Source organism: Equus asinus, chromosome 5 (genome assembly GCF_041296235.1).
Source record: "Equus asinus isolate D_3611 breed Donkey chromosome 5, EquAss-T2T_v2, whole genome shotgun sequence".
NCBI lineage: Eukaryota > Metazoa > Chordata > Mammalia > Perissodactyla > Equidae > Equus > Equus asinus.
This window is the reverse complement of record NC_091794.1, coordinates 98,758,932-98,770,379: the sequence shown is the minus strand read 5'-3', so window position 1 is coordinate 98,770,379 and position 11,448 is coordinate 98,758,932. Positions and strand designations below refer to the sequence as shown.

The window sequence follows — 11,448 nt, the reverse complement described above, 5'->3', positions numbered from 1 at the left end:
TGGGGTATCAGAACGAAGAAACATCCAAGCGAGGCCCGAGAAGCAGGGAGCCCTGCACTGGGGGGCGCAGTCTGGACCAGCTCTGGGGGTGTGAGGAAGCATTTCCACAGAGCTCCTCCAGCTACCAAATTGAGTCTAGCAGAGCTAAAATGACTGAGGAAATGGAAATTAACAGCGTAGTATTTTAAACTTGCTAATTTCCCTTTTTACCAGCATTTCTTTTAGGAAGCGTGAAGAATTAAATGCAAATTTACAACTGCAGAATACGTATGTGCCTTGAACTGAATATTTGGCTTTAAGAGTGAGTCTTATACCACAAAGACAAGAAAATCTTGTGGGCAGAGATCAACAATGGGGAGGGGATTTCACATATAATTCTATACGTGCTCTTCAGGACCGCAACTATTGCTTAAGCAAGGTGAGCATAGGCTTAAGGTTCTTTTCAAAGGAGCAATTCTACAATCTGTGGCAAAGTCAAATGCTGGGGCCCTGGATTTCCCACTTCAGTGATTCCTCGCCAGCCTCAGTGTATTACTAACCTTATTTTAGCCCTTGAGAAGCGAGGAAGCTCTTATTATTTCATAAAGAAAGAAAATACAGTCCAGTCTTCAGCACAATTAAGAGGCCACTCACTATTTTGTATCCAGTCGCTACCAAACAGCATCCCGCCATCAGCAAAGCACAGCGGGGCCCAGATGAAGTGTAAGGGCAATGCTTCTTTTTATTTTAGAAATGAGAGTGACCGCACATATGAAAAATATGACTTAGCATTCAAGGTGGAAAAGCTTACATAAAAATCATTTCCAAACCCCCACCCCTTGGTACGCAATGCCCCATCTCCCACTGAGGTAAGGCTGTGCCATTGTCCCACGGCTTTAAAAAAAAAAAAAAAACCCCACCATAAAGGGAAAAACTCATCCTATTAAAAAGCCTCTGTCTCCAGGCTGTAAGGAGTCCCGGGGCTCTGCGCCTCAGTCGGACTTCTCCTTCTCCTTCATGTGCAAGAAGACGATGCTGAAGATGAAGAGGCCCAGCATCATGGAGAAGGCGCTGGCGTAGTAGGGATAGGCCGAGGGGATGAAGCGCTCATACTGCGTGTGCTGGAGTGGCCTCACTGACACCTGCAACAGGGCAGAGTGACAGGTCCTGGCCACTCAGAGGCTCAGGCAGGACACAGGCCGGCTGAAAACAGGGACGACAAGCTGTGCTTACCTGAGTGGAAGAGTATAAGTGTGTGTAGCCTAGCCGGTTGTAATCCACTTTAAACTGGAACACACCATACACGTCAGGCAGCTTGAACTGGACGCTGTATTTGCCACCTGGGGAAGATCCAAGACAAATAACCAGAAGGGGTGGCCCAATGTTTCTCTGTTACCCCCCCGAGAGCAAGCCAGAGGCAGGGACTGTCTCCCTGGAGCTTTCTCGTGCAAGAATTACATTTACCTTTCTTCTTCAAGAAGGTCCTCACGAAAGGATCAATGCGGACGAACTCCAGCTGAATGTCATCACCATCAAAGGGGACCCATCTGCCATTTGAGAGCTGCTCAATCACAATGCTGTACTCCTGAAATAAAAGGCTGGTCAGCCAGGGGTGGCCAGTGACTGGAGGGGTGCCATCACCCTCAGTGCACCGAATCCCTACCCATGAATCTAGCAGGAACTCCCAGTTCTGAAACCCTGGGTGAGCCACCACCATCCAGCCCTGGACAGCAACTGAGAATACCACCCAGCGGTTAATCCCGCTGACTCGGATCCACACCTCTTCACAGGACCATCCAAGTCTGCACCCAAACCGCACTCCTCTCCTGGAATGTGCTGGTCACTCTCCGGCACCCTGCTTCCATATTCACTGCCATCCTGCCTTTCCCCGCTTCTCCTGACTGACAGATTCATCCTCCAGACCCGCTCCCAGCAGGATGACTCAGCGAAGCCCCTCCCGCTTCTGCTCTCCCACAGCAAAACCACACCTCTTGAAAAGGCCTCCCATTACGATGTTGGTTTACATTGCAGGCTCTCTGCACCTAAACGGACTTTCTTCAGGGTAGAGGTTAACTTATTCCTCCTTATTTAGGCCTCTTTAGGCCCAACACAGAAGTGTTCAATAACGGCCTTTGAGCTGCATCAACTTGGCCAACCCTCAGGGCCCTCTCACTCAAGAAGCTCTTACCACTAGGTCAGTGACAGTGTAGGCATTGGGTGGGGCTGTCTCGCCCACCCGATGATGGGACACAGGCCCCACCCGGAGGACACCCTCCTCCTTGAACACCCAGCGGGAGAGGGCCACAGCCAGCTCATAGTTGCCTGTCTGGGAATACCTGCAGAAGGGAAAGGAGAGGCTAGAGCACCAGCACCAACTTCTTTCCAGGGGGGCCTCATAAGCGAGACTCGTCACTACCCACCAGGATAAACGGCACTAAGTGAACTCCTGCCTGTGGGCCATACGTACCTAGGGATCCCGGTTCAAGGGAACACAGGAAAAAATGAGAAGATGTGAGGTGGTGTTGCTTTGGTGTCACGTGTATAATAAATACACAATTTTCTAAGTGTCTCCAGACATGTCATTACCAAAAAAGTTTGGACTGCCAACACCAGCAATACAGCAACAAAGTCAAGTCGTCAAATAATTTTAAAGCACCTGAAGATACTTAGCCTCTGACACGTGTAGCTCAAAGGCTCCTTCCTCCTCACCTGAGTCCTCCCCATCCGCACACACGCTGCCACCCAGACCTCATGGCCCTAAGCTCCTGGCATGTACCTCTGGGAGCCGGGCGTGGCCTTCTGCACTGCCGAGTTGAAGAAGGCATCACTGAAGAAGTCGAGGGAGCCGCTGAAGATGACCCGGGCATTGTTCCTGGCCTGGAGCCCAGCAATGAGGAGGGTATTCTTCCCCACTGCATGGGGATACTGGGAACAACAGAAGGCTGTCATCCAGGAGAGCCAGGGGAAAGGACAAGCTCGGCCTCTGGGGCAAGAGGACAGCAGGCCAGACCTGAACAACCTAGGCCCCATCTGAGGGCGGAACCTGAGACCCCACTGCTTCTGCCCACTTCCCGCTCCACCATCTTCTCATTTCACAGTCTCAGCAAAGTGTGCTTTCCTGCTTAGTTCTCATCTTCAAAGAAGAAAGCACGTGGCTGGGCACAGGAGCTGGAGGCCTCGAGGCTGCAAAGGCCCCTCACCTGGGTGATAGGTTTATCTGGGAAGAAGGAGTATGAGGTTGAAGAGCCCGTCAGGATGTCCAATACCAAAGGATTGTCAGGATCAGCCACCATCCTGTAGGAGGAGGAAAGAACGCCCAACACTGATCCTAAGAACTGAGCCCACAGGCCCTGGGGTCCCCAAGGCCCATTTCTTCACAGGAGTGAATCCTGCTTTCTTAATAACCAGTTAGCTCTCCTCTGGATGTAACTATGAAGTCTGACTCAAAGTCATAAATTAATCTCATCCACACCCTGTGGGGGAAGGAATGTCCCCAAATAATGACAAGTTCGGGTTGGTTTCCTGACAAAACAGTGATCCCCTGTGGCCCAACATTTCTGCTGGCCTCTCCCTGCTCACTCACCCGACACCTCGAAAGAGGATGGGGTTTAGAGATGATTTCCCAACAATGGTCGGGGCCTTCAGCAGGTTCTCGGTGTCAGCCACGATGAGCGTATGCTGCAAGAGCAGAGGGAAAGACAGGTGGTGAGGACAAGGGGCCCCCAAGCCAGGGTGCCCCTCCCGACTCCCTCCTGGTTTCTAGGCTGAGCTTAGCTCTAAGGGCCTGACACCTGGAAGACGACAGGCCTGATTACCTGGCCAAGGTCTGAGATGTCATAGTTGTGATGATCAATGACAGCTGTTTTCTCCTCATCAAACTCGATCCCACACTCACTGCCGAGCTCTCGAAGAGGGTCACCTGCAGACCCAAGAGATGCCTGGCTGAGCCCTGACCGGTGGGCTGTGGGCCAAGCAGTGTCCACTGTCCTAGCATCCCCATGACTCACTCTCCAACAGTCATCTGCAGGGCCCTGCAGCTTTACCAGGCCAGGCTGAGCCCGAGCTGGACCCCTGGACAACAGCACGGTATCCTGCCCGCAGGGGTCAGAATCTGAATTGACAAAACAAAACACAACGGGGCCTCTCCCTCCACAAAGACACAGTGACCTTGCTTCTGCACAAAAACCCCTCTGAAGTGAAGTAATACCTCAAGCAAACAACCTGCATGAGCCTGGCCTTACAAGGCTGCCCTCTTCCTCATCGTCACCCCAGCAAGAGACCCACCCAGTGTGATTTCAAAAATCTGTCAATACTGGGGGCCGGCCCCATGGCCGAGTGGTTAAGTCCGCGTGCTCCGCTGCGGCAGCCCAGGGTTTTACCGGTTCAAATCCTGAGCGTGGACATGGCACTGCTCGTCAGGCCATGCTGAGGCAACATCCCACATGCCACAGCTAGAAGGACCCACAACTAAAAATACACAACTATGTCCCGGGGGCCTTTGGGAAAAAAAGGAAAAAAAAAAATCTGTCAATACTGAAAAGAACAAAGCAAGACTGGCCCGGTGTTAACTGTTGCAGCTGAGGGGTAAGTACCGGGTTCAGGATACTGCACTCTCCCTACTTCTAAGTATCTTTGAAAGTGTCCAAAATAGGAAACAAAGAAAACTGTCAAACACTTTGAGCTCTGCCCAGTTAGCCTCCCCATTTGCCTTCTTTCTGTAAGAGAAGAGCCACCAGAAAACAAAACAAAAAAAATGGGAAAAACCAAACAGTGTCCCAAGCCCTTAAAAGGCTCTGCACCTTACTGGCTCTGGTCACAGAAAGGCACAGGAGGGACGGAATGGCTCTGTAGTTCCCTCACGACCCCGGCCACAGCCCACCCCATGATGCCAACTTGGCAGCTTCCATTTGCAAAGCTCTCCAAACTCTCTGGAGAAATGGTGGAAAGTACCAGAACTTCCCAGGTCAGCCTTACCAATGTCTGAGCTGGCAGCGACCAAGACACTGCCTCCACCGTCGATGAAGGTACTGATGGTCTCCACATTGATGTTGCCTCCAAAATCTGAAAGAAGCACCAGACTCAGTGACCCAGAAGGTTCCTCTCACTGTTCCTCTGACATTTGGGCCAGTGAAGGTGAACCGCAGACCAGCCACAATCAATCACGGAAGCGTGCCCTCTGGAGGCCCAAAACAGACGGACGTTTACCATACATGCCCTGACTGGGGCAATTCTCCCATTTTCCCAGTGTGGAGATCTAAAAACAATGGCTCAAATTCATAAAGTTTTAGAAGTACAAACGAAATAGTCAACACTTACTGATTATAGTTAAGTTAGTCACACATATTACAAGTCACATATAAAACATTCGTTTGGAAATGCTGCATTTTCCCCTCACATTTCATGAAATAACTTCATTCAAACTCGTCACCTGCACCTTTCACATCAGTATCTCTGACATCACTAGAGCCACTTTCAGGGTCACCTAACACTGTTTGCAGAGCCCGTCAGCCTCACTTCCGCCTAAAGTGTCTGAGAAAGAGCACGTGTGAATCTGAGGATGGCGCTGTCACTTACTCCAGCACTCATTTGCCTAACCTGAGTAGTTTTTCCCCGTTAATCCTACAGTTATATCCACGATAGCCGTGACAGAACCACTCTGAATACTGCTTTTATTAAAGTGATCACCAAAAAGGCTCACTAATTTCCTACATTTGTAACTGTGAGATCATACCCTTTTTGGTCAATTGATTCAGTCAGGTGACTGCCACAAGCATCCAAAACCAGCAGTGAGTGGGGCTGTCAGAGGCTCAAGCCTTCCCCACAGGGTCCCCTGACGCTCCACATAACGTAACGCAGGGAGTGCTCAGTAATTCACTCATTCATTCAATGAAAATTATTTCTTGTGTGCTGAGAAGAAAAATAAAGGGGACAGTGGAGTGAGGGGGAGCCGTTACATACAGGCTGGTCAGGGAAGAGCTCGGGCAAGTGGCATTGGAGAAGGTGTGAGAGTGAGCCAGGCAGCATGGGGCACTCCAGGCATCGAGAATGACAGATGCAAGGTCCCCAAGGCAGTGAGCATGTTACCAGCAAGGTGCCCAGTGTGGCTCAGCTGGACAGAGTGACAAGGTGAGTAACGAACGGAACAGCAGGCCAGGGAGAAGCAGGGAGGGAGGGCAGTTGACGCAGGGCTCTGTAGGCCCTGGGAGGGTGACAGCCGTGGGGAGGAGCACTGGAGGCTTCCGAGCAGGAGAACAACATGATCGGATTTAGATTCTGAAAGGAGGATTCTGGTGAACGGACACAGCGGGCAAGGGTGGAAGCAGGCTGATGGTGGGTTAGGAGGCCCGACTGTGATAGGCGAGGCCTATGAAACAAGGATCCTGTTTTTTCTGGGTACAAAGGATATGCTCAGCATCCTTCTCCTATAGCCATTACTGCATGCGAGCTGGGAGCTGCCTGATTCCAGAGAGAGCAAAGAACCTGCTGATACACAGAGAAGGAAGCCAGGCCGGTGTTCTCACACGTGAGAAGGCTAATGGTGGTCACAGTACCACAGAGGGGCCCTCGGAGCAGGCGCCAAACCTTACTCTGAGCCCTCCCAGCAGACACAAGCCTTCTCCCAAGGAGTGCCCGAGAGGCTCTCCTGCAGCAGCATTTCCCCAAGTATGGGACCCCTTCCGCTAGGGGCAGAAAAGGTGGCAACAGTGATGTGGGACAGGTCTTCACAGAACATTGAATCTCAGAGAGAGGGTTATTCCTTTTCCAATTATTTTTCAAGCTTTCTCTAGCAAAGAGAAAGTTTTGGTTTGATGCTGGTCCTAACACTTCTCTAACACTTGCTCATCTCCTCTTTTAAGAGGAAGCCTGGGGCTCAAAGCCTTCAGCAGGCAACAGAATCTGGCTAGAACTTTACATCAGCTGCCAAGGAAGTGAAAGCCTTCCTAAGCTTCAACTGAAGGGAGAGACGGCAGTCCTGTCTCAGCCCAGACAGGGACAACTTGACTCCCTGAGAAAAAGAAACTGATGTCAATAAAGAAGAGGACGACTAGGATGCTCACCAAAAAAGCAGGGCAAAAGAGAAATGGCCAAAGAACTGAGGATATTTAGTCTGGAGAAGAAACACCTGAATAGGCTATGCTTACGCAAAGGCTATGCCTGTAAGCAAAATGAGCATTAAACTTATTTCCTAAGGCGCCAGGGAGTATAAAAAATCCTTTCCCCATCTACCCCCACCCCAAAAAAGTAGGAAGTAGGAGACAAATTTCAGTTTAATATAAAAACTTGCTAACAGAGTTGTCCAAGAGCTGAGTGGACTGCCTCGTAAGATAGTAAGGTCTCTGTCACAGGAATATTGGTATCAACTGGACAAACTAGTGACGATATTCCTTCTGTTCAACAACTAGCCCTCTACCAGGCCCTGGACATATCCATCCAGCCTCAAACAGAAGATTAGGCTAAATTATCGTTAAGGTTCTTTTTAAGCCTGAGAACTTTGAATCCATCTGAATTTTTACAATCAACTACCACCATGCTTCTTTATAGCATGCTACTTCCACAAGCCAACCCAACCAGGGGAGCTCTCCACGTTTCCTACAGGCCCTTTACAGGGAAAACTCCCTTCTCAGAGCAGCAGGGCCCGCAGCTCCATGGTCGTGGCAACACCTGACCCCACAATCCTCGGCTGTGTCATTTAGGAAGGAGACGCCCAGGTTAGAAGTTAACATTTTCCTCTTCTCCGGGAACAGCAGCGCCCAGGGCTAGCGACCCATCCCGTGACCCAGGAAATATCCAAGATCCAGAAGACAGCGATCGATCAGTCCCGGTTCTGGGGGCGACGCGCAGCGCTTACCTTCTACCGAAGGGGAGAAGATGATGAGATTGTCATAGAGGAACTCCCCGTACTTAATGAGGGACAGGCTGGGGTCATCTGCGGTCTTGAAGGTGAGCTCAAAGCCCCGGTCTGGACGAGAGGGAAACAGGGAGCTGAGGCAGACGGGAGGCAAAGGGAAGGCACCGCCGCACAGACCACGACCGCCCCCCACGCGGCAGGCCAGTCCCGGGCGGCCCGCTCGTGGAAACCGAGTGGGAGGGAGGGTGGCCGATGCCCTCGGGCTCGAGGACCTTCCCAACCCCAGACTCTCACCCGCCGCCCCTCGGACCCCGGTCTCACCCTTCAGACTCCGGAAGAAGAGCGAATGCGTCTCCCGCAGGTTGAGGTTGTCCAGCAGCACTAAGGTGCGGAGACCGCTGGCGCAGACCGGGCCAACCAGGGGCAGCAGCAGCCACAAGAGGGACCAAGCACGGGTCGCGGTGCCGGGCTCCATCTTCCTCCTCCTGCCAAAGAACCAAGCACCTGGACACCGGAAGTACCAATCTACGGTCGCCCAATCGCGGCTCGTGATCGGGGAGTACCACCCGGAAGTGATCCGGGTACGCCAAGGCCGGGCGTCGGGAGCCGCCGCTCGGACGGTAAAGAGCCGGGAGCACCACCGGAAGTGCCCCGGTTGGAGGCGGAGCCTCTGAACCCTATTGGCGGAAGGGGCGCGAGGCTCCGCCTCCCCGAAGGAAAAGGCTCAATCCTAGAGAGACAGCTCTGCAGCCGCGGCCAATCAGTAAGGCCGAGTGCCCTTTGGCTCCGCCCAGGCCGTTCCCGCCCGGAGCCCTGAGCCCGCCTTTCAGGCCGACCCCGGCCCGCTCGGTCTTCACTGCCGGCCGTGTCCCGGGCGGGGTCTAGCGCCGCGGTGGCCACCCTGGGCCACCTCCTCGGTCCTCACTGGCAGGGTCCTCGCTGGTCCAGGACAGACTCGCGACTAGGAACCGGGCCCCACCTCCACCGTCTCCAGGGAGGAAGGGGTTGGAGAAATAAGATCAAGGACAGGGGCCCTTTGAGTCCCCTCCCCCTCCCGGGCCCAGGGGCCTCGGCACCGGCCTGTCTTGCCCAGTCTGGTGGCCCACGCTGGAGGCAGCGTGGATGGGCGGCGACTGGCCTGGCGATTAGACAGCTCTAGCCGGGTTCGTTCCAGCCTCCGGCTCTCTCCAGGCATTTCACTGCTCTCCAGGCGCCTGTCCTAGGCTAGAAGTAGAAATAATAGCGAGGCCCCGCTCTCCCCCTTCCCTGTGTGCCTCTGGAACAGCCCGCGCTCTCGGGAGGACTGGCGCAGGGCTAGCTGGGCATCTACTCAGTAATGCTGGCTCCCACCCTGTTTAAGTTCATGCTGGGGCCACCTGGCTCACCTTAGAGCCGCCTCAGACCCACCACGGGTGGAAGTAAAAGCTACCACAAGAGTTCCAAGGCTTCCACTGTTCTCTGGGACCCAACCACAATCCTGGGGCAAATGAAGGTAATGTGGAGAGAGAAGGTAGCTGCCCTCTGACCTTTTACACTTGTCCACCAAGCCAGGGATGTGGGAGCAAAAGTCCAAACCTCCTTCTGCATCTCCTTAAGTCACTCTCCCTCCTCTCCATCCCCACTGGCTCCACCACAAGTTAAGCCTCTGTCACAGCTCAGGGACACCCAAGGGCTCTTCACTCTCAGGTCTCCGTCTAAATTCATCTTGGCGGCCTCATCCCCCTCGGCGCCTAACTCAGGGCTCCCAGGGAACGAGTCTCCTCCAAGCTTTAACATGCTCTGAGCTTCCCCACCTCCTGCCTTCTGCTCGTGCAGCCCCCTCTACCAGGAGCCCCTCCCCACATTCCCACCTTAAGCCTCCCGTGATCTCCATCCTTTATGGTAGCCCCACGCGAAGCTGCTCCCTTCGCAAGGGTGCTTTGTTCCCCTTAAAGACTTGATCTCGCTTCCTTTCACTCAAAGTCTGCAGTGCAGCCAGCCTGAGGTGAGAGTGACCCCTAATGTGACCTCAGCACCCTCCGCCCCGGCTTCTCCAGAGTGGGAGCTCCTGGGCCCAGGCACATAGCTTTGGGATCCACCACAGTAACTAATACAAACAGGGAGCAGGAGGAATGAGGGGCACCGACACAGGACACCCGGGAACTTTACGTACTATCTCATTTCACCTTCACGATGACCCTGTGAGGTGGGTGCTGTCCTCATTTCACTGGTGAGGCTCAGAGTGAGATCCGGCTCAGGACAGCACCAAAGACCCAGGCTTCTCCCTCAGATTGTGGGGCCCTCCCTCAGGGCAGGCCTGGGATACAATGGGCAAAGGCAGGAGAATGTCCTAGGTAGCCGGGGTGGCCTGGATTCCTTTCTGACCATGTCAGGACACCCAGTTCCAGCAGCGTCCCTGAGGGCTGTCAAACTTGGGCCTTCTCTGGGCCTCAGCAAGATGTGGCCTCTATTTTCCAAAACAAGGGCTCTGCTTTCCTGGGTCACAGATCCTTTGGGAATCTAATGACAGTTCAGATGCTCTCCCCAGAAAAATGCACTTAGACTCGTGATTCAGGGAGTTGCAGAAACCCTGGGGCCCGCTGGTTTTAAAGGCCTCAGGTCGGTAAGAACCCATGCTCCAGAAAGAGCTTTCCTGTGAAAGCCTGGCAGCAGTGGCAGGGAGGGGCCCCAGCGACGCTGTCAGAGGATCAGGGAGGGGAACTCATCAGTAAAAGGCAGTTTATTGGGGCAGCTGAATGTGGAGTGGCCTCCTCTGGGCCACAGACCAGCTGGGGGTGGGCAGCACGGGAACAGCTGCTCCACGACTCCTCCTGTGCCCATCCCTAGGGCTTCCCCCAGGAAGTGGGGCCCATGGGTGGAGGCATGATTTTCAGTCGCCAAGATATTGAGCTTGATCCATGTGGAATTTGCTGCCCACTCCATCGGGGCTGGTGAAGGCCTTGAGGCAGAGCTGAGGTTCTGAGCCCAAAGAGGCACAGGACAACACTGGTGGGCACAAACGGTGGGCTTTGTGGCAGGTGAGCAGACAGAACACTACTGGGACATGGAGAGCCAGCACAGCCTCTCCAAGGATGGTCCAGCCTGCCGAAGGCTCATGCCCCAGGCAGAGGTAGGCTCTCTGGGTAACAGGGAACGGAATGTGTCTTCCCAGCGCAAGGGCCCCCTCAGGCCTCCTGGTCACTGTGGGGGGCTGGTGGGAGGAGGCCTGGCTGGGGCTGCCCTGGGAGGGCCTGGCAGTCTCACGGAAACATAAAGGCAGGGCAGCAGCAGGCAGCTGTGCTCACAGGGGCTCACTGCCAAAGCTGCTTTTGCTTTTCTTACGCTTGGCCTTGCTGAAGGGGATGTCAAGGGACTCCAGGCGGAAGGGCCGGGGCTGGGGCATTTCAGGGGCCTGCGTGGGCGAGGTGGCAGAGTTGTTGCTGAGTGGAGAGCTGAGGCCTGGCGGTGAGCTGTGATGTGCTGTGGAGAAGAGGGGCAGAGGGGCTGGTCAGCCAGGAGTGCCGGGGATGGGGAGAAAATGCTCTGTGGGCGGGTGGAGAGTCTGGCCCCTCCCCCCCCCCCCCCCCCCCCCCCCCCCCCCCGCCCAGCCAGAGGCCCTGGTCCCACAGCTGGGAGCCGAA

At 54.1% G+C, this 11,448-nt stretch overlaps 2 protein-coding genes across 10 annotated transcripts in view; both read right to left on the bottom strand.

Annotated features, from left to right (window-relative positions):
• Positions 1–696: 696 nt before the first annotated feature.
• DDOST (dolichyl-diphosphooligosaccharide--protein glycosyltransferase non-catalytic subunit) lies at positions 697–8,486 on the bottom strand. Its single transcript, XM_014855159.3, has 11 exons — positions 8,150–8,486; positions 7,829–7,939; positions 4,954–5,040; positions 3,795–3,898; positions 3,563–3,657; positions 3,180–3,273; positions 2,756–2,904; positions 2,168–2,315; positions 1,444–1,564; positions 1,213–1,319; positions 697–1,121 (listed from the first exon to the last, which is right to left on the bottom strand). Exons 1-11 carry the CDS (start codon positions 8,301–8,303, stop codon positions 972–974), a joined length of 1,320 nt encoding a protein of 439 aa, XP_014710645.1. The 5' UTR covers positions 8,304–8,486; the 3' UTR covers positions 697–971.
• A 2,444-nt stretch (positions 8,487–10,930) lies between these two features.
• The window catches only part of KIF17 (kinesin family member 17), a 47,258-nt gene continuing 46,740 nt past the window's right edge, over positions 10,931–11,448 (bottom strand). For all 9 annotated transcript variants that reach the window (XM_044769882.2, XM_044769884.2, XM_044769886.2 and 6 more), the window contains one exon: positions 10,931–11,287. In XM_044769882.2, the coding sequence (XP_044625817.2) occupies positions 11,109–11,287 (179 nt within the window). In that variant the 3' untranslated portion in view covers positions 10,931–11,108. The remainder of the gene's footprint in view (positions 11,288–11,448) is intronic.

Coding starts and splice junctions, on each gene's coding strand:
- DDOST (XM_014855159.3), bottom strand. CDS start 8,303: ATGGAGCCCGGCACCGCGACCCGTGCTTGGTCCCTCTTGTGGCTGCTG. Junction 3,899..4,953: donor CGCTGCCAGCTCAGACATTG/GTAAGGCTGACC, acceptor TTGGGTCTGCAG/GTGACCCTCTTCGAGAGCTC. Junction 3,274..3,562: donor ATCCTCTTTCGAGGTGTCGG/GTGAGTGAGCAG, acceptor CTCCTCCTACAG/GATGGTGGCTGATCCTGACA.